The 26046-nt window shown below is 41.2% G+C and overlaps 1 protein-coding gene across 1 annotated transcript in view; it reads left to right on the top strand.

Moving 5' to 3' along the window:
* Nucleotides 1–10132: 10132 nt before the first annotated feature.
* Nucleotides 10133–26046, top strand: part of PREX1 (phosphatidylinositol-3,4,5-trisphosphate-dependent Rac exchange factor 1) — a 104536-nt gene continuing 88622 nt past the window's right edge. Inside the window, exons 1-4 of the mRNA XM_014943651.1 lie at nucleotides 10133–10163; nucleotides 11782–12029; nucleotides 19958–20029; nucleotides 24384–24506. Coding sequence (XP_014799137.1) covers nucleotides 10133–10163; nucleotides 11782–12029; nucleotides 19958–20029; nucleotides 24384–24506 — 474 coding nt within the window. The remainder of the gene's footprint in view (nucleotides 10164–11781; nucleotides 12030–19957; nucleotides 20030–24383; nucleotides 24507–26046) is intronic.

The following is a 26046-nucleotide window of genomic DNA, read 5'->3' as shown; positions in this document are numbered from 1 at the left end:
GGAGAGCAACTAGCTTCTGATATAGATATATGTTCTGATATATGTTCTAAACTAGGTCATAACATCCTGTCATATTGTAAACCCAACAGCAAGGATGTTATAGCTAGATTTATCAAAGAGCGAGAAAAGAAACAATGGAGCATAGAAATCTTGGCAAGGTATGTATGTTCCTGGGGAGTGCTTGTGTTGCCATCATAACTTTTTTAATCATGTCAAAGACAGCATTTAATTCTGGCTTAGGTAAAAATTAATTAATAATTTCTGGGACAACATTTAGGCACATTCTAAAAAGGGTTCTCCGAAGTCTCTCCACTGAGATGTAGGGTAGTTCGCACTCCAGTGCTGTCTTATGCCAGGGCCGTATGTGAAACTTTGTAAGGAAAAGTTGGCCTTCTGTTCACCTCCCTCACTTCTTTACAGATCTGCCTTTCTCCTTCACCCATATTCTCTATTGTTCCTTTTGCTGTTTCTGGAAAAGGCTGAAGGAAAGAAGTTTGAATTCTGGGAAGGAAATTGCCACTTGTGCTGTGCCTCCTTTTAACAGGCCCTTTTGGATAATTGTTATTTCAATGTGAAACGTATATAGGTATCATGAAGCTATTTTGATGAGAACAGTGGGCTTCAGTATCTATAACATGTCTTTGTCCATGCCTAGCTGTACAATTTATTTTTTTTTGCTTTGTTATCCAGTTTCTGATCAACATTCCTCTCATAATTACCTGAAATGACTAAGTTTCTACCTATTTTAATACAATCAATGCTCTATTTGTTTTACAGAGGAGTTTAAAATATTCTAATATTTTGCATAGAATTTGCTTGGATCACACCATCCCTCCCTTGCAAATATGATGGTGATTTATTAAGCTTTTGTGGAAAAGATAACAAAACCAAGAAGCACTTAAAACAGATTTTTCTGTAATGACCATGTGGTTATTATGTGGCTTCAGCATTCCGATCTCAAAAATAAATTCTTTTAATTAAATGGAAATGATTATTAAATAAAATACTTAGAAGATGCTGACATGTTTTATTTTCTATGATGGAAGAAAGGGATTTCCTAGAAATTGTTCTACTTCGTTTGGGGAATAAGGCTTAATATTGTTTGTTATAGTAGTAAAGTTATAATGTTATTTAGTGAAAAGCAATGCATTTTGAAGAGAATGGTAGGATAATGGGAAGGTTTTGTAAGTATGGGACTATAATTAATCAGCTAGATCCTGAACAGTCACTGCCATTAGCTTCTTGCCTCCCATATAAAGTGCCAGCAGCACTATAATGCACACAAGGACCTTGGATTCAAGGCCATGGGTTATATCTCAGAAGATTTCTGGCATCCCTGCATGCATGGTTCATTCCTTTAAGAGTTCTGCCCTAAAGATAAAGTTTGATTTGTGATAGTTCTTCTGTAATTAGAAGCATTGCTGGCTGCTCCAGGGCAAGGGGTAAGATGAAGATGAGGTACCAGCCTGCCTCTACATTCAGTAATTGACAAGGCATCAGGAGCAATATGATGAAAGCTATGTAAATTAGCACTATGATAATGAGCCAGAAATCCCATCAGTATGAAAGGACCTGCCACCTTTAAGGCTGAGGTCAACACTTCTTAATTCTGTAGGATGATGCCAGTTCAATCAGCATGTGCATTTGAAACAGATTGATCCTTTATTGCGTGGTACCAAGGAGGGAAGAGCAACCAATTAAGTGAGAGTCAATCCAGGCAGTGAGTACGGAGTAGTTCACCATGTCTGTAGCATCTCAGTCTGTGCATCTGTATTGATAATTACCCTTAATATCTCTTTCCATCTGACCAAAGCAGCTTTTCAAACTAACAAACATTATGTATTTTGGTGACACCTTTGCATGCCAAAGTGTCATTTCAGGCTGGTGTTTTGCTGCTCCTGGCATTCAGATACAGCAGAGTTAGAGCACCGAGCCCTTTATCAGAACAAGTAGAAAACCAGAAGTGGAAGGAGAGAAGTTGGAAGACTCTTCCTCTTAAGACTCTCTTAGAATGAGCATTCTAATGTGTACATCACAGGCTGAGCCTTGTTTTTATGTTGCTGGAGAGAAATCCCCGTGTAGGAAGTGGTTCACCACCCTCTTAGTCTGTTTATAGTGCTGAAGGGCTCAGGCAGCATGGCTGAGATACAGTGCCAGCATAAGGGGGAATTCGTGGATTCCTCCTTTGAAAGAGAGCATTTGCTTCTGATCAATGTGATGGGTGATCTCTCCTTGTCTTTCTCTCAAGAAGTTCTCCCGTTCTGATGGAGTTACCCAGAAGTTACAGCATGTGATTTTTGTCACCCAGTTTACTTGTTTATAGCTCAGACAGGGTTGTGGGATGGATACTCACTGAAGATCCCCCAGGGCAACCAGTCCACATGCATTGACCTTTGAAACTAGATGACCATGCATAGCTTTACAGTAGTCTTTAATAAATTACGAGGCTCTATACAGTTTCTATATCTAGCAAGCAGTAATAAAATGCTTGGCTTTTACTGTTTTCTGCTCCAGTTGCTAGAAGTCACAACACAAGAAATAGCACATAGACTTTTGTGGGTAATCACATCTTGCCTTATGTTGCTTTCCAGAGCAGTAAGTGAAGCCAACAAAGGTTTGGATTCCTTGCTGGAGAAAGCCAGGAGTCACTAGAAAAGTATTAGAGCAGGCAGCAGCCATTTCCCATGGAGGTGTCATGTGTGGCCTTGAGGACTTTGCTGCTGGGGGAAGTGTGGGGAACTCTAAATCAAAAAACTGGCTGTCTTGCCAGGTATATATAAAGGGGTTGCAATGCTGGCTTCTTACAGGTTGTACTCAAATCTAAAGGCACTCATGGCATGACAGACCATATTTTCTATCAAAACTGAATAGATAGCAAGCATCAGAATTGAATTGTACACGGGCACCTGGCTATAATGGTGGTGTGTTTTCAGCTGTGAGGCTTTTTGAGTAGAGCATGCAGGTATGTGCATTGCCCTGAAGGAGGTTTTAGGTTTTTGGAGGGGAATTAAAGAATAAGTAAAATGAACATAAAGACTTCTTATGACATCCTATGCTTATTACTTCCTGCTGTGGTTTCTCAGTGTTTTGCACGGGTGTTTTGTGTTGCCTACTTTCTGTCTTTAGTGGGTGGCTGACAGCAAGAAAAAGCCACTGATGTTTGGCATGGCTGTGTTTATGTTGTCCGGAAGGTTGGTGTCGGAGCTGTGTATTGCTTTTTCAAGGTTCAGTGAAGTGCCCTGAAGATTCTTTGTTTCTCATTTTGCTTCCCTTCTGCTCCCTCTCTGGGAGACTAGCAGGTAGTGTTTTCCCTCTGGCTGAGTTTTCTTCCCAAGACATCCAGCAGCAGTTCTGCCTTTGGCCACGCCGAGGCCATGACTTTGCCTGGCTCACAGCCATCGCTGAGCAGACCTGAAGCTGCACCAGTGCAAACCTTTTGCACAGTGATAAAAGTTCCTGTCTGCACTGATTTCCCTAACAAAACCAGAGTAAGCTGTTCTAGTGCCAACTGAGGCTTCCAGCAGTTTGTCTTGTATACATTAGGGTCAAGCGAGAAGGATAACTTGGGTTTGGCTGCCTGATGGTCATGACCAAAACCAATCCCTCAGTGTAGGCAAGACCTGAGTTACGTCTCCAAGGCTTTCCTGTGCTTAAATGTGGGAAGCAGGAAGCATCTGTCAGGAGATGTTGAGTCTTTGCCCGCTGCTTTGTGCTCCAGGTTAGCAGGTACAAAGTGAGACATGTCCCAAAGTCAAGAAGCCTAGTGTACACTTTGGAAAAAAAACCAAACACAAAGAAACAAATGGGGAAAATGAAACAGGTAGCACTGTATAAAATAAAATATGCAATTGGGAAGTTTATTAAGTACAGGGAAGGTCCTTAGATTGCTGAGAGATGGATACCATGTTTTGTTTGTAGTTTCATCACTGCTGAGCTGCCTGTTACTTGTTATAGTTTAAGGTCAAACAGGCTGCCATTTCAACAGGAAAAGAGCCAAAGTGTTGAAATCAAGGCACCTCTTTGTACTTGAGTGGATGGTTGGAGAAGGTTTGCTGAAGCCACATGTCTTTGCTTTTGAAAATTTTTTAGAAAAGCCCTGTGCCATCCCCCGCCCTGAATATCTAGCCATGCTGCTTGCTTACATGTACTTGCCACTCAATTAACACTTCTCGTGCACACACCAGCAGGGTGTTAGCCACAGGATGTTACAGTGAAACCCTTAGGCTTGTGTTATTTACTTTATAGTCCCAAAGTGTGCAAGACGTACAATGTAGTGGAGCAAGTTCTCCTGTCACTTTGGGCTTGATGCATGCAGAATGGACAGCTGTCCTGCTCTGCTGGGCTGTACTGGGCTTCAGAGGCAGGATGTAGATCTAAACCCCAGTTTAGACTGAGCATTGCAGCCCTGTCCTCGCTGTCTCCCCAGTTTCACATGAGTAGCTTACTGTGTTCTACTGGAAGATGTGTGCTCTCCAGGGTAACTTTTAGAAAGCATAAAGAGAGCTGTGGGTGCAGTAGCTCAAACAGCTCTAACTTGTGTCTCACTTGCTTACAGATACTGGCAGTAATGCTCAGGTGGGTGGGCAGTGAGGCAGTTCAGGAAGCTAAGGTGGCTGTAAGGGAATTACTTAATTTTTGCGTGGTTAGTGTTTGGCTGTTTGAGTTACCTCAGCCAGCTGCAATCAGGCTGCAGTTGCCTAATTGCATAAGCAGCAGTGTTGGTATAAGGCAGAGGGTAGGAATGTGCAGCCAAGGACTGGGTGCAGAGGGGGTCTTGGCTGGTGTAATTACCTGTGGAATCATGCCCTTATTTCCATCTTGTATTGCTTCTTTAATACCTAGGCTGGAGAAAACCACAGGACAGCTTTCAGTGTCATAGATGGAAACAGGAAGATGGGCTCTTCCAGGTCAGAGAAGTGATTTCTCAGGGTACGGAGAGCAGGCAACTCTGCTCGGGCTGTTAGCGGAGAAGGAAGTGTTACAGTCCCACTTTTACTCCTGTCTCTGCTTTACCCACCATCTGTAGTGCATTTAAACACAGTTCCTTAACTTCGTTCATGGCTCAGATAAAAACAAAAAAGGTTTTAATAGAGGATCCTGTATTGAGCATCCAGAATTCTTTTCTTGGGATCTTCACAGTATGAGAAGGCTGAAACAAACTTCTAGAAAAGATGCTGCTTCTATTCTAGCTTTCAGGGTAGTTTTTTTATAAACACTTATTCCTAAAAAGCTTTTATATCTATTGTATTTTCTATGGGAATGACCAACACCTTAAAACTCAGATGTCTAACTGCTTTTGATGTGCGTTTTGCCTTTAAGTTGGCTTATGCAGTTGTGCTTAGGTATACAAATTGGATGTGTTTTTTCTCTGAACAGTCAGCTATTTAGGCAAAGTAACTGTGTGAAAATACATCCACAAATGGACCCTATTTACAATTCCAGGACCTCACACTTTATTTTGTATAAGTAAAATTGGTTACTGTTTTAATACAAAACTGAGTTAAAACGGGCATTTATTTAATTGGCAGAACTTGAAAGTCCAGCTTTATTTATGTAGGGAATTCCGAGCATCTGAATAGATGCACCACAAGTCATTGGCAATCTGAGACTGTTGCTTTTATTAAATTCTGGGGTGTTTTTCCACTCTAAATATTTTATTACAAATAAAAGCCCTGCTATGTATGAGCACTCAGTAACTGGCAATCAGCTGAGTTCACAGATGCGGTTAGGACTCTCGCAAAGGCTAAATTCAATCCAGTGTGTAAACGTGGTGGATGAAGTGTTAAATAAGCTATTTGCTTTGGCTCAGCATGGACCTGGGCTTTGGCAGCATATTTAGAGGTTTGTTCTTTGGCCTGGTAGAGATGGGTCATGGGGGGAGCAGGGCCAGCGGTGTCTGAGGTGACTGACGATGGGCTTGGATGGGGAGCCGGCGCATTGACAGACAGGATGAATGGCAGGAGTATCAGCTCCAAAGGGAACTCCTTGTGTGAATTTCTTGGCTAGACAGTAGGTGCTACTATTCAGCCTCTAATGAAAAGGCAGCTGAGGGGAAAATATTTGAGAAGAGAAAATGGCAGGCTGAATGAATGGGCTGCTAAATGCACCAGTCAGTGCACTGGCACGTAGGCCAGTGGTCAATGTCCTTTTCTTAGCAGGGACAATTCCTGTGGCTGGTTGGGGGTGGTTGTATCTCATCCGAGTTCCAGGTCTGCAGGTATGAACTACCTGTGCTAAAAATAGTTGTTACAATTTTCAGGGGACTGTCCAAGTGATAGGGCCCTAAGCTGCTTTAATCTTTTTTTTTTTTTTCTTCTTTTTTTTTGCAATGCAAGGGAGAAACCTGTGGTGTTATTGAGAAAAGGGCAGGTTCCAGAAATGTAAGTTGGATTGATGTGCTTCACATCTCCCAGCAATGTAACTCGGTTGACTTTGGATGAAGGGAACTAAAACTTTAGCTGTTTTTAATTTAAAAACATCAGAATACTTTGAACAAACTGTTTTGATCATAAAGCCACTTATAGCAAAATTAAAATTCTTGTAATTCATTCCTTTTAAGTTTTTCCATCTATTTGCACCTCTGTAAAGAAAGAGCAAATGGATACCAAAACTACATTTTTAGCCTTACTGTAGAATATACTCTAGAATAAATTAGAAACACAACTGCGAGCTCACTTTCAACACCGCCCTCCTAACACAGCACAGAACATTTGACCCCTCAGTTCTAAATAGCTCCAAGTGAAGATGACCTTTTAATGTAGCCTATAGTGAAGAGAGCCCTGTCCATCCTCATACGTACCCAGGCAGAACTAGTATGTCCTTGCAAACATTCAAAACAAGTCAGAGGCCATGGGAATGCTGGGGAGGGCACTCTGCTTGCTGGAGCCCTTCAGCTCAGGGGCTGCTAGCAAGCTTCTCTCTCGCTCAACTTCCCCTTTATGTTTAAAATATAATGGTCTGATTCTTTGCTCTGATTCAGAGGAAGCTGGGGGTTAAGCCTGTGTGTGATATGATTGTGTTCTGCAAGAACATGTGTGCAGAGAAGAAATGCCACAATGAGAGGGAGCTTTTCTTCAGTCTGTCACAACAAAATAAATGTACATGAAGGGGAACTATGAAACCCAGCTCTTTGGCTGGCTTGAGGCAGTAGAACAGGCGATATTTTTAGACTGAGCTCTTGTCTAGCTCTTTGACCTGGCAAAATGGCATAATTTTCCATTTGTCTGAGAAGGAATGGGACAGGTTACTGTCGATTATTGGATGCAGTGAAGAATTTAGGTCTGGCTAGGCATTCCAATCTGGTGCTTTTTTGAATAGCCCAAGTATTTTAAGTCTGTAAACTCTGAGGATGTTTCTGTGGTCAGGGGTTGGCTCCAGAGCACTCTGCAGTGGGCTTGTGCTTCTCTGTAGAGGTTAGGAGTGTAGTGCTCTTTGGGAAGGAGAAAGGGAAAAAAGCAAGGCCATTAAATGCCACTGTCTGTATTCTGGAAGATTTCTGGTTTGGTTAAAAATTTGGCATCATATTTCATGATTAATTGAGGATTTTCTCCTGCTTGTTTGGCCAGTTCAGTCTTTCCTTACTACTCTGTTTTGCTATGGGAAAGGTGGGTGAAAAGCACTGTGTGTCATCACCGTGAACAGCTGTGGTCAGATGGTGCACACTTTAAAACGGTGCAGACATTGTTAGATTGGGCTCAGTTGGGAAAACCAGCTCAGATCAGCTCACTTTCAGCAAGCAGCTTTTCATCAGCTGAACTGTTTGTTCCTGCTCAGGGCTGGTGACGAAAAATGTGCTTGTGAGGTTAATTTTTCTAATTCCTCTTTTAAACCAACATGTGAAAGATGCTCTTTCTTTTTTTCCTTTTTTTTTTTTTTTTTTTTTTTTTGGGGGTGTGTGTGTAAATAATTGCAAATCCATCAAGGCAGGTTTTGCAAGGTGCAGCTGTGTATGCAACCCACTTTCTCTGCATGCAACCATAATCAGTGGTGGTGTGCGAGCACCGACTGAGAGTACAGCATATGCAAAGTGGCAGCTCTGAAGCTGTGTTTCTTTCTTTTCTGTGGTAGGAAGCATAAATGCATTGTGTTTCTTTTTTTTTTTTAAAAAAAAAAAAACCAAACAAAACCCAACTCTTAATTTAACAGCTTTTTTGACTAGTTAGATTTAGTCAAATGTTGAAATACTTCCTGCCCTGTTGCCTGGAAATACCTCTCCTGAGGTGAAATCGTGGTGTAGCTGAAACCAGACAAAACTGTGTTGTTTGTTTATTTGTTTTTGTTCTTTTTTAAATCAAAGTTGAGTGAAAAAGCCTGAGTGCTTGGATAGAAAAGGTGCATTAAGTGCTTATTCCCTGTGCTTTCTTATAGAGAGGTTGGTGAACTGATCAGAGACCAGGGACATTTCATACTTATTTACACCATTGTTCTTTAGTGAATTATGAAATTGTAATACAGAAAAATATTTACTGTGTAGTCAAAATATAGAAACAATAGCTCTGTAAACAGATACTTTCTGTTCTCAGAAGACATATAGCATGGCCTAACCAGAAGTTTGTATAAAGACAATAAATTAGAGACTAAACTCTTCTTTCATTGATTTCAGGGGCAGTGATGTGTGACGTTGCCTGTGACCTTTGTGTGGGGAAGATGAAAATTCAGCTCAGCATCCTTCTTGAGATTAATTTTCCCTGCCGTTTACCTGCAGCAGGTTAATCCTTTAGCTCACAAATAAACATACCGTTACCACTGGTTTTATGAGGTGGGAGAATTCCTAGCAGGGAGAGCTTGATGTGCTGTTCACTTCTTGAAAGCAGCCCAACTTGCATGAACCACACATTATCCGTTGTGCTGCAGTCAGAGGGGGAGAGAGATTCCAGCCCATGCTGCCTTTAACAGAAAAGGCTTGAGGCAGTTGGAGTTCCCTCTTTTTTTCCCCTCTCCTCCCCCTTCCCCTTCTGGGATTCTACTCCTTTTCACCGAATCACGTATTTTTCCATGCATTTGAAGTTCTTGGAAACCTTTCCCAGGCTACAGAGAAACAGCCACTCTCTTCAGGCTCCAGCGGTGAGAATCCCAGGACGTCACGGCCTTTTGTGGAATTTGTGCTGCCTTCCCCATTGTCACACCACAGCCACTTTAGCAGATTTCTCCCAGCAGGGAATTTCAAGCTCCAAAGGCCAGGAATGCTAGTGCCTGTGTGCTGCACCAGAGCCCCAGTTGCTGGTTTTCAAGGGGGAAAAGTTCCATAAGGTTTTACAGCCCCAGCCAGGGAGCCCATAGGAACACTGCTGCTTGTAAGGAGCCTGGGGGGAGCTGACTGCAGTCACTGTGCAGGCAGATACCAGGGTAGCCTCCTGAACTAGAAATAACTTTGGAATTTCAGTCTGTTGACCCATGACTGCACCTGTGTGTAGTGTACCTGCATAGTGATTCTCAAATGAATTATTACTACTTGCTGCCTAAAATCTGGTGGCCAATATGCTTGAAATCAGGAAATCAGGACAGTTTCACTGGGATTTCTAGCAGTTGCTGCCAATTCCAGTACTAGTTTTCTGGGTAAGGCGCCTACAGATTTCAACGTTTCCCATGTTACCTCAGCTGTGAACGTGGGTTAATAGGAAACCTGTGAGTGCACGTACGGATCTGCTGCAAATACTTCTGTGGACCTCTCTAAGGTGAAATGTTCTGGTTTTGACATTTTATTTGCTTCTTTTGTAGCTCTGAATTTTATCAGTTGGGAAGGTACAATTCTGCTCAGTCAGCTTGTACTCTTTGGTCCTTTTAAACTTAAGAATCGAGCACAAATATTTATAGATTATGCATGCATTTGAGAGTTCGATTTGATACACAACCTGACAGAAATCCATTGTGTGTAAGTCAGTGCATGGAGTACTGTTCGTTCAGCTTGTTAGCCACTTACATACACGTGAATTGAGGTCAGGCAGAAACCTTCTTGAGAAGATACCTGCAGAAGCAATCTCAATATTTAGATCCAAAGTCTGGTGCTAAACTGGTTTATGAGACTCTCAGTACACATCAGCTGGGCACAGACAAAATGTTCCTAGTGAAATAGGATCCTGGGATTTTGTTACATGTTTGCAACGTAGATCAAGTTTGTGAGTCACCCAAGATCATGGTACTTGAGCCCAGTGTAGATTCACAAGGTAATTTAGAACAAGTGTCAGTGAACCTGATGGCAGTAAGCTGAACTGCTCTGCTTCACTTAGCTCAGGGATTCAATCTAAGCTTGAAAATCGATATTATTCAATATCGTCACATAAACTCAGTTGGAAGACTAAGGGCCAAGTTGTCAGGTGGGTCTACTCACATTTTGGCTGTTCTGTGCCTGACCATGCACTTGAAGTAAAATTGTTAACTTTGTGGCTCTGAAACGGTCAGTTCATTACACACATTCAGAAATTGAGTACGCAAGACAAGATTCAACATTTTTAAAACTTTTATCTATTCTTTATGATCATGCTGAGGGAATAACACTGGCAAAGTCCTAGCCTATGTTGCAACTAATTAAAAAAGTTCCATGGAAAAAGTTTTTCTGTCTTGTCTATTTAGTGTTTAATGTATTAAGACATGATCATTGGAAAGAGTAGAAAAGGGAGAGAGTAGTCTTTCTGATATTAATGTTCTTGAAATATTAATTTAAGAAACTCCAGTTTTTTATACAATTGTATTCAATATCTGGACTTTACTATTTTTGGAGACTACTCGATGTTTCTAGTCACTCTGATGCTTCTATCTCCCTCTTGAAAAAGGAGTAGCTGTGTAGAGCCTGAAACTTGATTAAACATTCTCTGGTACTGATATTAGTTGTTGGAGACATCACTAATCTAGAACTGGTTGCAGTCTGCAGGCTGCTCTCTGTTATGGACATAGTGAATGTAAGCAATATGGGTCAAATCCTGCAGTATTTATATGTTGTTTACTTAATAAAAGTAACATAAGGGCTAAGCAGCCACAGACTTGTCAGGATTTATTCCTATACATAAGAGAGGAACGAAGTAAAATGCACTGTTCAAACAAACTACATCCTGAAAACATTTTGAAGAGTTCCACAGTGCAAAAAGAGGATCAAAGTCATCTCATGATTTTAAAACAGGGTGAAAGACATGAAAAAGCCAATAAAATGGAGAATATTCCAAAGGCTGGAGAGAATTAGGCACATAACTTTCTTAAGCTCCTTTGAAAATCCAAACAAATACATTTTCTGTTGATAATAAAAAGGGGCTGGAGTCATACAGGGATAGATATTCACAGAAGCTGTGGTTCTGCAAAGGACAGGAGGTGTTTTTTAAAAAAATCTACAGTAAGGAAAATATTCAGTGATTTAGGAGTAGTATTGGAGAGGAGGGAGAGCATGAAGCAGAGTAGAGAGACGGGTGCAGGAGATACGAAGAAATCAGTAGAAATGAGTCCTGAAGGATTTCAGAGGTGAAAAATTTAGCTTTTTTTGGGCCCTGAGATGAATTGGGATCTTCTGACCTGTCTGAGGATGCAAATATTAGTGACTGAGGGAGGAGGGGGTAGCGGAGGTCAGGGCGGTGGTAGAGCAGAGACAATGGGTCCCTCTGCAGCACCAGCTTTGCTTTCACTTCACAAAAAGTTTTTTGTAATTCAAATGAAAACAAACCGTCCTTAAGAAAGGGATCTCTCTTTGGAGTGAGAAACACTGCAACATATTTCACTCTCACTTCCCTTTGGTTTCACCTTCCCTCATCAGTCAATGCATGAATGAATTTGGTCTGACCTTTTTTTTTGTTGTTGCAGAATTCCGCTATAAACATCAGTACATTGGAAATACAGACATAGTCTGGGATCTTTTTGGAGCTTTTTTTATGAATTTCTTTTTCTGGAAAATGCTGCTGGATCAGTTTGCTTGTGATGAGTCCCAGAATGCTACCGTGCTGAGAATGTCTGTGCACATTAATTTTGCATGTGTCAACTTGCAGTGCCCCCACGATCGTAGCATCCATGCTGAGAGAGACAGTCACTGGTTCACTTGTAGAAACCATTCAGTAACACTCATTGCCCTGGAACTTTGTATTTGCAGATGCTGTGGAACTGGTGCAGGCAAGGAGGGTGGTCTAATCTAACCTTGTCACCCAGGCGCTCTCTTGATGGAAAGAGAAGGGCATTTCTAGAGGGCAGTTCAGCCTTTCCTCTTAAACATCACCCCCAGAGTGCAGTGACTCAGCCTCTGAAGTTGCCCATTGCTTTCTGACCTAGAGGGAACCTCTATCCCTATCATAGTGTAGGCTTTAGCTTTTAGGTGGGTGCCATGAGATGAGGTGAATCTTAGCCACAGTAATTTGCTGACGGAAACCATTTTGTGGTGGACACATGTCAAAAGGGTGAAAAATAAGTAAAAAGTAGTTGGAATGTCTGACTCCCTCAAGCACCACTGAAAACCCCAGTGCTACCCAATGCCAGTATTTTGCAACTGGTTTTCATTAACTTTGATGTTATAGACAGTGTAATGTTCAATGGCAAGACAGATATAAGATAAATCAGTCAAGTGTGGTCATAACTGCATGAGCCTTAAAATGCAGGATTGATTAAGGACAAATCAGTTTGATTTTTGAAAATATCTCGGGCATATAGCTTACATAAGAAGTGGCTATTTCTCTTATGTAGTATATAAAGACATAATCTGGTTTATTTATTCAAGCATTTTATTCATACATGCCCTTACATAATTTTAAACAGTTGAGTTTTTGAATCCTTTTTTATATTGCATTTGGCATTTATCAAGATTCACCATATGTCAGACTAAGAAGTGAGGAAGAGGTTTCAGATTGCCATGGTCAGTGCTTAGTTAATGTTTATTAAATTGTCAGTATCAGTGGAAGTTTTGTAATATGTATAGATGCATTTATTGCTTATATATCTATGCAATTATAAAAAATTACCTGTTGAAAGTATGCTTCAGATAAAAAGATCTTTCCCCTGTGATACATCTGGATTTTGCATTTTTTTGTCCGATGTTCTTCGCAGTTTCACCTGAGATGGATTCTACTTATTTTTTGCAAAAGGCCATGTAGTCTTCTGTGGGCAGAGATGATTCATGCTGTAACATCCATGCTTTTGTGTGTGTGAATTGCTTGTTATTCTAAATGACAACACTGGAGTGAAAAAAATCCTCTTAAAAGAAGGAAGTGTGGGTGTGTGGGGGTGGAGATGGGGCATATGAGCAAGAAAGACGTTGTCCCCAGGGATCTGGAGGTAATATTTCTGAAGACAGAGATCTTCATTTTTGCTTTCAAAAATAGTGAAATGAGTATCATAGAGCATAGGTGATCAGTGTAAGTAGTTCATCTCGTTTCATGCCTAACATAGTCCAAGATTATGTAAGGGCTGTGATCTTTGGAAAAGAAGTGTCATTTTAAAAACTGTCCAGTAGAGTTGGTTTGATCTTTGACCTTCTAATTAGCAGTAGGCAGTGATGCAGACTCCCACCTCAGACCTCCTGACTTGTGTACAGAGAATGCATTTGATACTCTGTAATGTACATGGCTGCTGCTTCCTTTTTTTATTATTTTTTATTTGAAATCATCTTGGTTAGCTAATAGTTTAGTTCCTCTTCAGGGACTAGATCAAAAAATAAATACGTACCAATAAGCTTTGAGGCTTTAAAGCCGATTTGATACACAGGAAGCCTGAAATTAGGGCAATAAAAGATATTTCTGATGCTATTTCCTCTTACTAAACACCTCTGCCTACCAGGCAAGTCCCTGTTCAGCTGTTTTCTGATGAATTAATTTGGCTGTAGATCTGAGCTACTTTTTGCAGAGTTGCTCTCTCTCACAGCTGTGGCTCTTTATTGTTTTAAGAGGATCTAGAGAAAAATATTCTTCATAGGTGAAATACTCTATGCAGGAATTTCAGTATAATGCACTCATCTGATGCTGAAGTTCTTTCTTCCTTTACCAGACACTGATAATTAAAAATGTGCTTTTATAGAAATCTTAATATAGCAGCCAGTAATTGAGCAATGAGTGAATACAGGATTGCCACTTTGCAGTGTAAGAGGTACAGTAATTATACTCTTTAAAAGTAGTAGAATTCCTTCAGTCTTGCTCCTTTTACATGCTACTGATGTCAAAGGAGTTGCTTCTGATTTCCAGTATCCTAACTAAAATTTCACACCTGAAAAAGCTGAATCAGGCCCGGAATTATACACGTATATGCTGGCTTTTTTCCAGGAAGGTAAGAGATGTTTGAAAACTGATTGTCTGAATTTACACAAGAATGACTCCATCTGTCTTTAAAATCCAGCTGTCTCTAGGATGGAAGTCAGTAGTTCTTGGTTAACAGTGCACAGTACTGCAGACCATTCTAGGAACAATAGAACTGAAGTAGTTTCACCTCCAACTGAAGTGACTTGATTCCCAGTTGGTTGGTAACCTAAAACTGTGCAAGTGAAAGATCTGCATTCAGGTTATTTACAACATGCTTAAAGGAACTTAGTTTTCTGTAGAAATGCACACTTTGTTTTGAAGGGGGTGGAAAAAAGTTCTGATGGGATTTATTTTGTATAAATAGCCCTGTGCAGTCATTGTTACATTATTTTGAGATTATTTAATTGTCTTTCAGACTTCAGAGCAGGTGAGAACTGCAGTTCTCATGTAGGATGCAGGATATTTATGTTTCCTGTCATCTGCGTAGAGCTTTAGCTTATTAACTGTGTATCTGATAGAAAGCAAAAGAGCATGATCAGGATGACAAGGTTCAAAGCTAACAATTGAGTAACATGAGCAAGGATGCACCTGCTCTTAAAACACAGACTTCAGCAAACATTCATTTTAAATTGTCAGACTATTTCAGTAGAGCCGTGTTCCCACAGGACTTTCAAGCTGCTTTACTAAAAACAATGGAGTATTTTGGTATCTCACTTGTACTGCAATGGAGGCAAAGGCTTATTTAAGAGCCACATTTAGTGGCAACGCTTATTCACGTGATGCAAAAAAAAAAAAGAAATTAAAGTTACACTTGCAAGTTCTTGTTCAAATCTTTATGACAAGTTTTACTCTGTATTGTTCGAGATTAATGCATAGCCCCTATGCTGTAGTTGCAAAGTGAAGACGCTGGTGATGGTCAAATGATGAAGTTAATTGTCCATGTCACCTCTTTGTTTTTCACTGTGAGCACGTTTTCTGGGAGTCAAAACGTCTCTGCACTTGCAAGAAGCCTAAAAAATTGATTGCACAAGTGTAAAGCAATTTATTCATTTTAACATTGAAAATACTAGGCTTATCTAGATCCCCGCATTGTTCTCAATCAGTCCTGATCACTGATGAGTTTAACAAAATTGTCACACTTGTTTCTTGAAGGAAATACGAAACTCGAGTCGCCTGCTCAGAAAATGGGTTTCACAGGATTGTGCTTTCAGTTGTTGCTCCTTCTGGATGTGGCAGCCAGTTGCCTCGTTGTTTGTCTGTTTCTGTTCTCCCTTTCATTTCCTTTAAACTTATGTACACTTTGCCTGCCTTGCTGTTTAGCCAGAAATCTCTTGCTATTTCTGAACATTTGAGGAAGCATCTGCCTCAGATGTGAATTTTGAGAAGGGACATGAGCAAACTGTCACTGCCTCATCCCTAGTATTTACCATGTGTTACTTACACCACAAAGAAGGTGGTAAACACTAATTTTCCCTATGAAAAATCAACTTTTATACCTAAATTTCGTTCTAGATTTGTAATATGTTTGTTTTAGTATTTATTGGAAGGAGCTTGCCCAACATGATATGGTACAGAAAGGAAGAATTTCACTCTGTTAATTCTAATTTGTTATAGATTTGCTTGAATCCTGCAAGACATTTGTACCGTAAGACAAACTATAAACTGTGTTTATGCATGACATGAGGAGCATCAGACATGGCCTGCTGAGTTTGGAAGCAGCAGACCTCTAGGGCAACAAGTCACAGTGCACAAATAAATGTTATGTTGATACAGCAGCAGAATTTTAAACAAAAACAAATCCTCTGTGGGCGGTTTTCCTAATGATTAGCACGTACGCGTAGAAGAGTAGACCTTCACAGACCTTTATCAGAAGAATGAAAAATTTATCAGTCTGGTTTCACATTTTTTCCCTACGTTGTGCCATGACCTGGTTTTGTCCTGCACCCGTGGGCTCTACCAGTCCATCTCCCCTCTTCTCTTGTGCAGGCAGCACCACTTGGGATGCTCAGAGACCTGGCCTGGGGGGGGGCACAGCAGAACACTATGAATGGCAAGAGAGCAAATGTAGCATCTGTGGGGATAAGGAGGAAAGATATAGCGTTATCTGCCATCTTTCTATCTCTTTTATGTGAAGTTTTTAACCTTATGTCAGTGCTAACCAGCATACAACAAGCGGGTAGAAGAAAGCAGAGTCTACTTTTGTTGCCTGTTCATCTCTTCAACAGTGTGTTGCTGATCTGCTGTGTGTTGTTTCAGTATAGCCTGTATCATAAGCTGCTGACTTTCCCTGAATCCCTGATAGTTTGTGAGTGTGGGAAACCAACAGCACGCCACAGGAGAGGGTTCTGATTTTGATTGTGGCAGAAAGGTGATTGTGATCATCTTGCTGTATCCTAGGAACGTTTTTTGAGAGCTCCCAAGAAAGCTGACCCCTATTCTTTCACATATTCCTGGAGGATGATGACTTCACTTTTGCAGAGATCAAAACTGTTGCAGATGAAGAGGGTTATACTGAGGGGTCCCTGAAAGTTCCTCTTGGAAAATGTCAAGGACTTAGACCCCTTGAATTCCTATATGAGTTGTGTAGAGCGTGAAGAGGGTGGAGCAGCCAGAGAAAGCATTTGCCTTAGTAACTTTTTAGGTGGCTGGAAAAGCCTTTACCCCTTCAACTACTACCTCTTTCATAACAATATGGTTTGGAATATAAATAAGATATGACATAGCAAGTTTTCTAATATTCACCACCATCACCCTTTCTCTTTTTTTTCCATCACCTGTTATGTCCTGACCCAAATACTTGTCTAATTTTCCAGATAACTTAATTGGTCTAATAAAAGATCATACTGCTCCATGTGGCTGTGTTTCCTGGAGTTGCATACTACTTGTGTAATAGGTCTTAGAGTCTGTCACCAGGTGAATAGGGGGATGGTGTTCATACAGATGGCTTAGAGCCTAGTAAAACTGGTAGCACAAAAATTTACTTGAGAAGTCTGGAAAATGCTGACCTGAATGTCTGAACAACATCTCTGGGAAAAGAGCTGCTTTTTCCAAGCTAGAAGCAGTTTGGAAAGAAAGTGGTGTTGTCATGTGAACAGGGCATGCAACATTAGCTCTATGAGCTGCTGTTTAATAGCTTGTGTTTATCATGCTTTTTAATTTGAATGTGCTGCAAAAGATTCTGTTTATACATGGGAAGGTATTGAAAACTGGGGAACAAATAGTTCTGCATCCACTAAGTTTTGATACTTTTGGAGGAGATTGCATTTTGGAAAGTAGACACTTGAATTTCTAGGACCAAAAATCTCTTGTAAGTGTCTTGTTTTATTACTACTGGAGAGACTGCTGTTCATGCACATCAAGACAAATCAGAGGCTGTAGGAGATTTGACAAACTATCTACAAAGTTGACTGCCTCTTTCCTTCTTATGTCTTTCATCCTTTCTATTCTCTCCCCGCTTCTCTGCCTTTCTCATTTTTGTTTGATTTTTCACTCTCCTTTTCTCCCTTTCTCACGCTCACATTAAATGATCTTTTCAGACAAGCGTCACACAAAAGCTGTTTTTTAGATTAGCACACTCTGCTTTTTTTATTGACTAGCCTCTAACAGCTAATGTGATTTGCACTTCTGTTTACCAGCTTTCTATTATTAGACCCACCATACTGGGACTAATATGCAGGTAACTATTAGTCACCAGTAGAGCTGCTAATTGTGTAGATTAATTAATCGTTCCAATTGGATCTGTTGTCTCCAAACAGAGATGTGATTAAAGCAAGGAAAAGTCTCTGCCTGTCTTGTCTTTAGAGAATGAGTGACTTTAATACGATGTGCTACCTCGTATAAATCAGATGTCTGATTATTAATGCTCAGATATCACACCCAACACTGAAGTGGGAGGGCAGCAGCTATTCCTGTCAATCCTCCTGCCATTAGTCATCATGCTGAACACTTCATCTCAGACAGTTCCCTGACTGTTGCCAAGGTGCTGGGCAGGACGTTAACATTGCAGCAGATCCTGGCCAGATTATCGGCAAGGTGGACTGGCTGGTTCTTAGAAAATGCCTCTTCCAGTGCTGGCACACGTATTCTGTCACAGAAATCTGTTCTTCAGGCTTCTTAGTCCACACAACCTGCCCGAAGCTTTCCATGTCTAGCTAGAATCTAGCCAGGATCTCCTTCCTGTGTAGCAATAGAAGAGGGGCAACATGGTTATAGTCCTTGAAATTTGTTCAAAAGCAAGTTAAGAATCCAGGGCCAAAAAGAAATATAAGGTCTGTGTGCCTTATTAATTAATCTCTTTTTTTATTGGCACCTATTCTGTGAAGTGTGAATGGCTGACAAGTGACAGAGAGCCATGCCTAAGCAGAATCAGAGATGAGCCCCTTTTAATGCTGGAAGACAGAGGGACATGCTCACTGTCTTCCAACCAAAATACCGAAGGTGAAGGTATTCAGAAGCTCTAAGTTTGGTTCAGTGACATTGCTTCTTATCTGGTTGTAAGCTGCTGATGATCCCGACAGGCAAAAGGAAAAAAGAAAAAGCTGAGCGTGCATCAGCTGACACGGGCATTACTCAGGAATAGTTCAACTTTTAAAAGCCTTTTATTATCCAGCTGTAACAAAGCTACTTTGTATCATAAATACAAAGGAATGACCTGCTTCCCCTCTCTGTCTCAGGTGGGTAAGAAAAGTTCCTTTCTTCCTTGTTCACAGCACTCCCCGGGGCTCACCCCTTTGTGTGGGAGGTAGGTTAGAAACCACTAACAAGAACAGAGAGGAAAACCCTCCCCCCTTCTGTGCCTGGGTCATGCAGTTTATCACAGCAGATTCAGTCCTCACTGCTTCCCTTCAGTCTCACCTGCAGGTACTTGCAACTCTCTTTGCTGATGCCTGGGGAAGGTAAAATTCCCTGCTCTCCGTTGAGAAGTGCCCCTTAGCCAACAGTTGCTGAAGTAGTGGATCCTTCCCAGTCGATCCTTCCTACTGGATCAATATGTTGTGGGTACGTTCAGTGCAAATCCAAGTAGGTCCCAACATCCAGTAGCCAGAATTATGCTGTGAAGGCTGATATTTGGATTGCTGTTCATTTGTATCTGGCCTGGAGCTTTTTATTGATTTCCCTGTTAAAGCCAAAGTTGTGCAGAGCTGAGGGAAGGGGAAACCTGGCCTAGGTGAAAAGTTCCAGCATTTTTTTTGGTTGATTTTTAACCAAATGAAATAGAGCGAACAGGATAATGTGTCCCAGGCACTGTCTGGCAAGTTCCATTTCCCTTCCCTGCCTATTGAGTTTGTTGAACTTGTCCATAACCCCAGCTCATGGCTCTGACATGCCTCAGCTCCAGCAGCATGAATGTCCTTTTGTCATTCTTTGCAGTCCTTTTTCTGACATATGTCTTGATGTGCGTCAGGCACGCTGCCTCCTGAAGCCAAAACAGCTGCATCTTAGAGAGAGGGAAAACCTTCAAAGAAAAAACAAACAGGTCCTCGCTGTGGTTTATTGGTAGTAACAAATAATTAAGTCTAAAAGTTTCAACAGAGAGAAGATATTTATGGCCAGGCAAAACCCAACAACATTGTAGGAAATGTCTTTTGTGTTGCCCTGAATGCAGCCCTGAGTCCAAGAACTGTGGTGGTGATTTGGTAAATGTTTACATTCTTTCAGTCTTAAAGGTAATCAGCTGCACCGTGTTGATGGGAACCTAGAGGATATAAAAGAGTGAAATCAAAGTGTATCAAGTCGTTTGAACATAATCTCTTTTAAATCTACAGGCATTTCTTCACCGGATCCGCCAGAATGCTGTGGACAAAGCCGAGAAGCACATAACAGAGGAGAATGTTAAGGTATTTCTTCTATCTCCCTCATTTGCTTGGTAGGGAAAATGGTATGTAATGAAAGGCCAGATTCAGGGATGTGAATATTGAATATCCTCATGTCATATTGATGCTTATTATTTAACTGGTTCCCTAAGGAAAAGAGGCTCATGTTGACAGTTTATCTGTCAATCTGTTGGCCCATTGATATAGCTGCCATTTTCCAGCAATTTTTCATCCCACCAGCTAATTTCAGTAAAATTTGACAACAGTGTAGTGTTGTCAGAGATACTAACTTTTGGCAAGATTTGTGAAATGGTGGGTTAGAGGACAGAGAGGCCTTTTCAGTGTCTTTGAGAGGAAAGGGAGGGAATGCACAGCCCTTGTCTATTTTGCTTGATGGTATTCAGTTAGCCAGTTTGCATCTGCTGTCTTTTACAAATCTAAAATTGATAGGGCTCATGAGTAGAAGGCAAGAATATTTCTTTGTGCTCTAGTGGGAAGGAATTTGGGTTCTTGCGAGAGGACCAAGTAACATGAGACCCTTGCACGGGGAGGTCCCTGCATGGATTGTGCACTGGAAAGAGATAAGGGACACAGAGCAGACAGCTGTGAGGTGCTAGCTTCTCTAGAGCCTATGGTCACAGGAGACCTTGTTGTTCATTACTTTCGTAAGTACAAGCAATACTTTCTTGTAGTAATTTGGCTTAAAAACCCTCGTTGTACACATATGCATGTGAAACCGAAACGCCTTGTACACATATATGCAAGTGAAACCTGATCATCAGTGGGACAGGGTGCAGTTTGTTTGCTGTTAGAGGCTTACTTGTGGAGCTTGTGTTTGGTCCTGCAGCTCCTAAATCAGCAGAAACTTTGCCCTTTACATTTGTGGGAGTGGGGCACAGCAATAATAGGTGTATCACACCGGCCAGCGCTACTGCATCTGGCACGTTTCCCCAAGGCTGGCTCCTCCACTCCCCATACTAGTATTACCTGAGTGTATAGAGATCCTAGCAGGGCTTTAGCCCCCAATTCTGCTATTTGTTTTACTGGCTGGCAATGCTGTAGTATTGACTAACTAGCATCAGAAGGGGCTGGTAGCAAGACAGATTGGTAGCTTTACGGAGCTGCCTCTCGCTATCTTCAGATTTGGAAGTCCCTGCTCCCCAAAAACTCACCATCTAGGGTCTGAAGTAAGTTTGGGGGTGGCTGAAGAAAAAGTGTGCAGAGAAGTGCACACCAAAGCAAAACCAAGCTCTGCTTGAGAAATAAACCTACACGACTATTTGCCAATTTGATGAACAGTCGCAGATGTTGAAGAAAGTTATTATTCTATCATTAATCATGTATCATCAGAATGAATATTAATTATGACTGCCACATAATCAGATGCAGTACCCACAAAGCCTGTGCAGAAGAATCTGTACTTTCTCTACTGATTTAAATGTATTTGTATTTGAAGTTTCATCATACTCCTCTGGGGAAGTACTGCTTCATTTTTATGTCATTCTTGAAGTGCCTGGGGGGTCTTTTTGAGGCCACTGCGAGACCTCATTTATTCTTATTATTACAATATCCAGCTTTCAGTAGCAGAGTTTCTCTTCAGTAATAAAGGGCCTATGCCTATTGTTGGTGCAATAGAATCACAAAGGCGCAGTTTTCCTGATCAGAGTCAATATTATCCCCCCCTACCCCAAATAATTTTATTGTCTTTCCTGAAGTTGAAAGCTATTTGTTTTCCTCTCCTTTCTCCCTCCTTGCTGGTACAGACAGGACAAGCAAGGTGGTGCTGGGACTTCTGATAACTCTGCCTGCTAATGATATGTATCTTGAGTCACCAGAGAGCTATGAGGTGGCTGGCAGCAGCAAAGATGGTAGCAGAGACTGTATAAATGGTTTGGCAGCTTATGTAAGGAGAAACCTGTCTTTTCCTCTCTTTCTTCATGCAGCAGAAATGTCTAGAGGAAAATACAGGGTATTCTGGCAGTCACTCACCTCTGAGCAAAAGGAGAAAGTGTTTTTTAGGATAATTTGGGTTGTTGCTCCCATTATTATTTTTGCAGGTTTCTCCTACAGCTGGCGCTAAGCACTGGAGATTTCAGTAATCTTTGGCCACTGCATCCCTTCCAGAAAGGCCACATTGAGTCCAGTGCCAGGCCCGGATTTTACTAGTACTCCAGTGACTAACAGCTGCAGCAACATCATAAAAAATTGTTTTTAGTTTATTGGCTGCCTCATGTGGGAATAACTCTATTGATACGTTAGTGTTATGCTACATTCACAGCAGGGCACTGATGTCATTTTACTGATACAGTAGATTGAAGGCAGTACAGCGTGAGGGCGTACACAAGCTGTCAGACATAGATCCTCACATGAGGCTTATAAATGGTAACTGTGTATTAGATATAGAAGCACACGCAGTCAAGGTCTCTGCTGCCTTGATTTTCAAGTGACTTTTCTTATCTGTGAATTCTGCTGCAAGCAGAGCTCTACTGACCACCACGGAATTCATTAGATTACACAGATATTCCTTGGATCTAAAAGTACCCCCCAAAGACTGCTCCTGAAGGATAAAATCATCCCTGACAGATGTTTTCCTCTTCCTTGTTAATCCCCTTTTGGCACAGCTTCTGGCAAAGCCATGCAGACAGAGGCTACTGTGTCATCACATCAGTTTCAGCCATGTGACAGAACCATCCTATGCTCTGCTTGAATTAGCACGGGAAGTTTTGTGGAAGCAGTCAAATGGTCCTAGCTCCCTGTCCTTTATTTTTGTTCAGAGCCCATCAGTGCAAATTCAGTCTGTTGGAATCTTTTAGTTTATTCAGAGCTAGAAAGGAGCTATGAGGCACAAGTATGCATTAATTATGGTGCATACTACTATATCTCAGTGTTTCTGGAGTGAGAGGGGAGCAAAGACAAGGCAGATACAGCAAGCTCTGCTCGGCACATGCAGCCAGCTTGCAGGAGGAGTTTGGGAGAAATATCCTCGAATAACGGAAGGTATAGAGTTGAACCTGGGTACGTGCAGATAGGAATGCTTGTTGGATTCCTGATCTTGCCTACCCGTGAAAAGCCAGAGAGAAACCAGTAATTGAGGTTTCATTCCTGTCTTTAATGATTAGATTTAATTTACAGATTATTGTTTTTCTGAATTACTGCCACATCACCAGCCATCAGGCTGAATCAGTGTCACTTCTGGTGAATAAATTCCACTGCATAAAGTTGAAAAGCTTAGTGTTATGCCAAGGTGCTTTGGGCAGTGTTGGAAGAAATTGGGCTCAAGCACTTCTCACACGGAATGCCAGGAGGGTGAAGGCTGGCTCTGTCAGGCTGCGCACTTTGGGGTGCAGGAGTGTCACCCACTCACTGTGCAAGACCTGGGAGGCTGCTTCCAGTGTGAAAGCTGGTTTGACTGCCCTGCAGATCTTCTCTTTGCGAGTGGCATGGATAAAGCAAAGTGATGGAAAATGTCATCTGCAATATGTATGTCACTGCAGAGCCCCGGATTTACTCTGCCCATTCAGGCTTTCCTCCAGCGGCTGTAAGTACTGCTGGGTGTCACCATGCATCAGGACTTCTCCCCCTGTGTAGATAGCATTCCATCTCCTGTATGAGTATCCACACTTTCTTCTCATATTCCGTATGAGAATGATTACGACTTACAAAGCTTATGTGTTTATAACAGCTTTCATCCTGTCAGTTTATTCCCCTTAGCACATGTATATTTAAATCGCTCGGGATCATTTAGCTGTGAGATTGCACAATTACCTCTTAGTGCACGTCTGAACTAGGGGCCTCTATCCCATTACACTCGCCTGTTAGAAACACTGAAATCAGTGAAAGGGAACTCTAAAATGCTGCTTTTGTGGTTTGCAAGCATTTTACACTGTTCTGTACTCCTGGCAGTGAAATGCTAGATCCCACGTGGTGGAGATTTGGTCTCTTATTTACAGCTACATCTTTGTGTGTGATATCTTCAAGTCCCTTTCTTCCAGGAAGTGATTTCTAACGCATGGGAAGGAAAGGCAAATGACTTCCTGCTTCTATCTCCTGCAAAGTGAGTTTGGGCCTTGTGATTCCATTCACCTGGTTGGTCTCATAGGAAGTCTTCTCTAGACTTGAAAGAGGTTGCTCACATTCATCATGCTCAGGTATCTGGAAAGATAACCTTCATTTACAGCAGGTACTTCAGCAGCAGTAAAGATTTCTGTAGGAGGCCAGGAAAGGGGCAAATACAGTGTAATTCATTCTGTATGAATCCCTGTCACTGCTTTAGATCCTATCACAGCAAGTCTACAGCCACAAAATTTAGGTCTACTACCTTAACAAAACACTCTCAGATAGATTAACAGCTAGTAATGTTTTTCTCTTTATATTTCAGATCTTATTTTCTAACATTGAAGACATTCTTGGTGTTCACAAGGAGTTCCTGGCTGCCCTGGAATTTTGTTTACAACCTGAACCTCAGTCTCAGCATGAACTGGGAAATGTTTTCTTAAAATTTGTAAGTACAATGACTTAACACTATCTGAAAATGCAGTTTCCTCTCATAAGCTCTCATGCCCCTTAGCTAGCCCTAATCTCTAAGGCTTGTGGCAATACCATGACAATGTGTGTCTTGTATGAAAGTTGTAGGTTGGGTGGGAAAAAACTTGTGAATGAGGTTAGAACAATGGAAGCCACATCAAACTCAGCAAAACAACGAGGTATTTTTAGAAACTCTTCCTTTTCCCATTGAATATTTTTTCCTTTTTTTTTTTTTCCTCACCATATTCCGTATGAGAATGATTACGACTTACAAAGCTTATGTGTTTATAACAGCTTTCATCCTGTCAGTTTATTCCCCTTAGCACATGTATATTTAAATCGCTCGGGATCATTTAGCTGTGAGATTGCACAATTACCTCTTAGTGCACGTCTGAACTAGGGGCCTCTATCCCATTACACTCGCCTGTTAGAAACACTGAAATCAGTGAAAGGGAACTCTAAAATGCTGCTTTTGTGGTTTGCAAGCATTTTACACTGTTCTGTACTCCTGGCAGTGAAATGCTAGATCCCACGTGGTGGAGATTTGGTCTCTTATTTACAGCTACATCTTTGTGTGTGATATCTTCAAGTCCCTTTCTTCCAGGAAGTGATTTCTAACGCATGGGAAGGAAAGGCAAATGACTTCCTGCTTCTATCTCCTGCAAAGTGAGTTTGGGCCTTGTGATTCCATTCACCTGGTTGGTCTCATAGGAAGTCTTCTCTAGACTTGAAAGAGGTTGCTCACATTCATCATGCTCAGGTATCTGGAAAGATAACCTTCATTTACAGCAGGTACTTCAGCAGCAGTAAAGATTTCTGTAGGAGGCCAGGAAAGGGGCAAATACAGTGTAATTCATTCTGTATGAATCCCTGTCACTGCTTTAGATCCTATCACAGCAAGTCTACAGCCACAAAATTTAGGTCTACTACCTTAACAAAACACTCTCAGATAGATTAACAGCTAGTAATGTTTTTCTCTTTATATTTCAGATCTTATTTTCTAACATTGAAGACATTCTTGGTGTTCACAAGGAGTTCCTGGCTGCCCTGGAATTTTGTTTACAACCTGAACCTCAGTCTCAGCATGAACTGGGAAATGTTTTCTTAAAATTTGTAAGTACAATGACTTAACACTATCTGAAAATGCAGTTTCCTCTCATAAGCTCTCATGCCCCTTAGCTAGCCCTAATCTCTAAGGCTTGTGGCAATACCATGACAATGTGTGTCTTGTATGAAAGTTGTAGGTTGGGTGGGAAAAAACTTGTGAATGAGGTTAGAACAATGGAAGCCACATCAAACTCAGCAAAACAACGAGGTATTTTTAGAAACTCTTCCTTTTCCCATTGAATATTTTTTCCTTTTTTTTTTTTTCCTCACCCAGCTGATCATATTTTATTGCTGAGAATTTGTCTCCTTTGGTTCCAAATGTTTCAAAAATGCAGCATGATTTCAAGTAAATGAATAATTTATGTGTGTATTTTAAAGAAATTAAAACCCCCAAAGATAAAATTAAGACC

This window comes from Calidris pugnax, unplaced genomic scaffold (genome assembly GCF_001431845.1).
Source record: "Calidris pugnax isolate Ruff unplaced genomic scaffold, ASM143184v1 scaffold118, whole genome shotgun sequence".
Lineage (NCBI taxonomy): Eukaryota > Metazoa > Chordata > Aves > Charadriiformes > Scolopacidae > Calidris > Calidris pugnax.
This window is presented reverse-complemented; position numbering and strand designations above follow the sequence as displayed.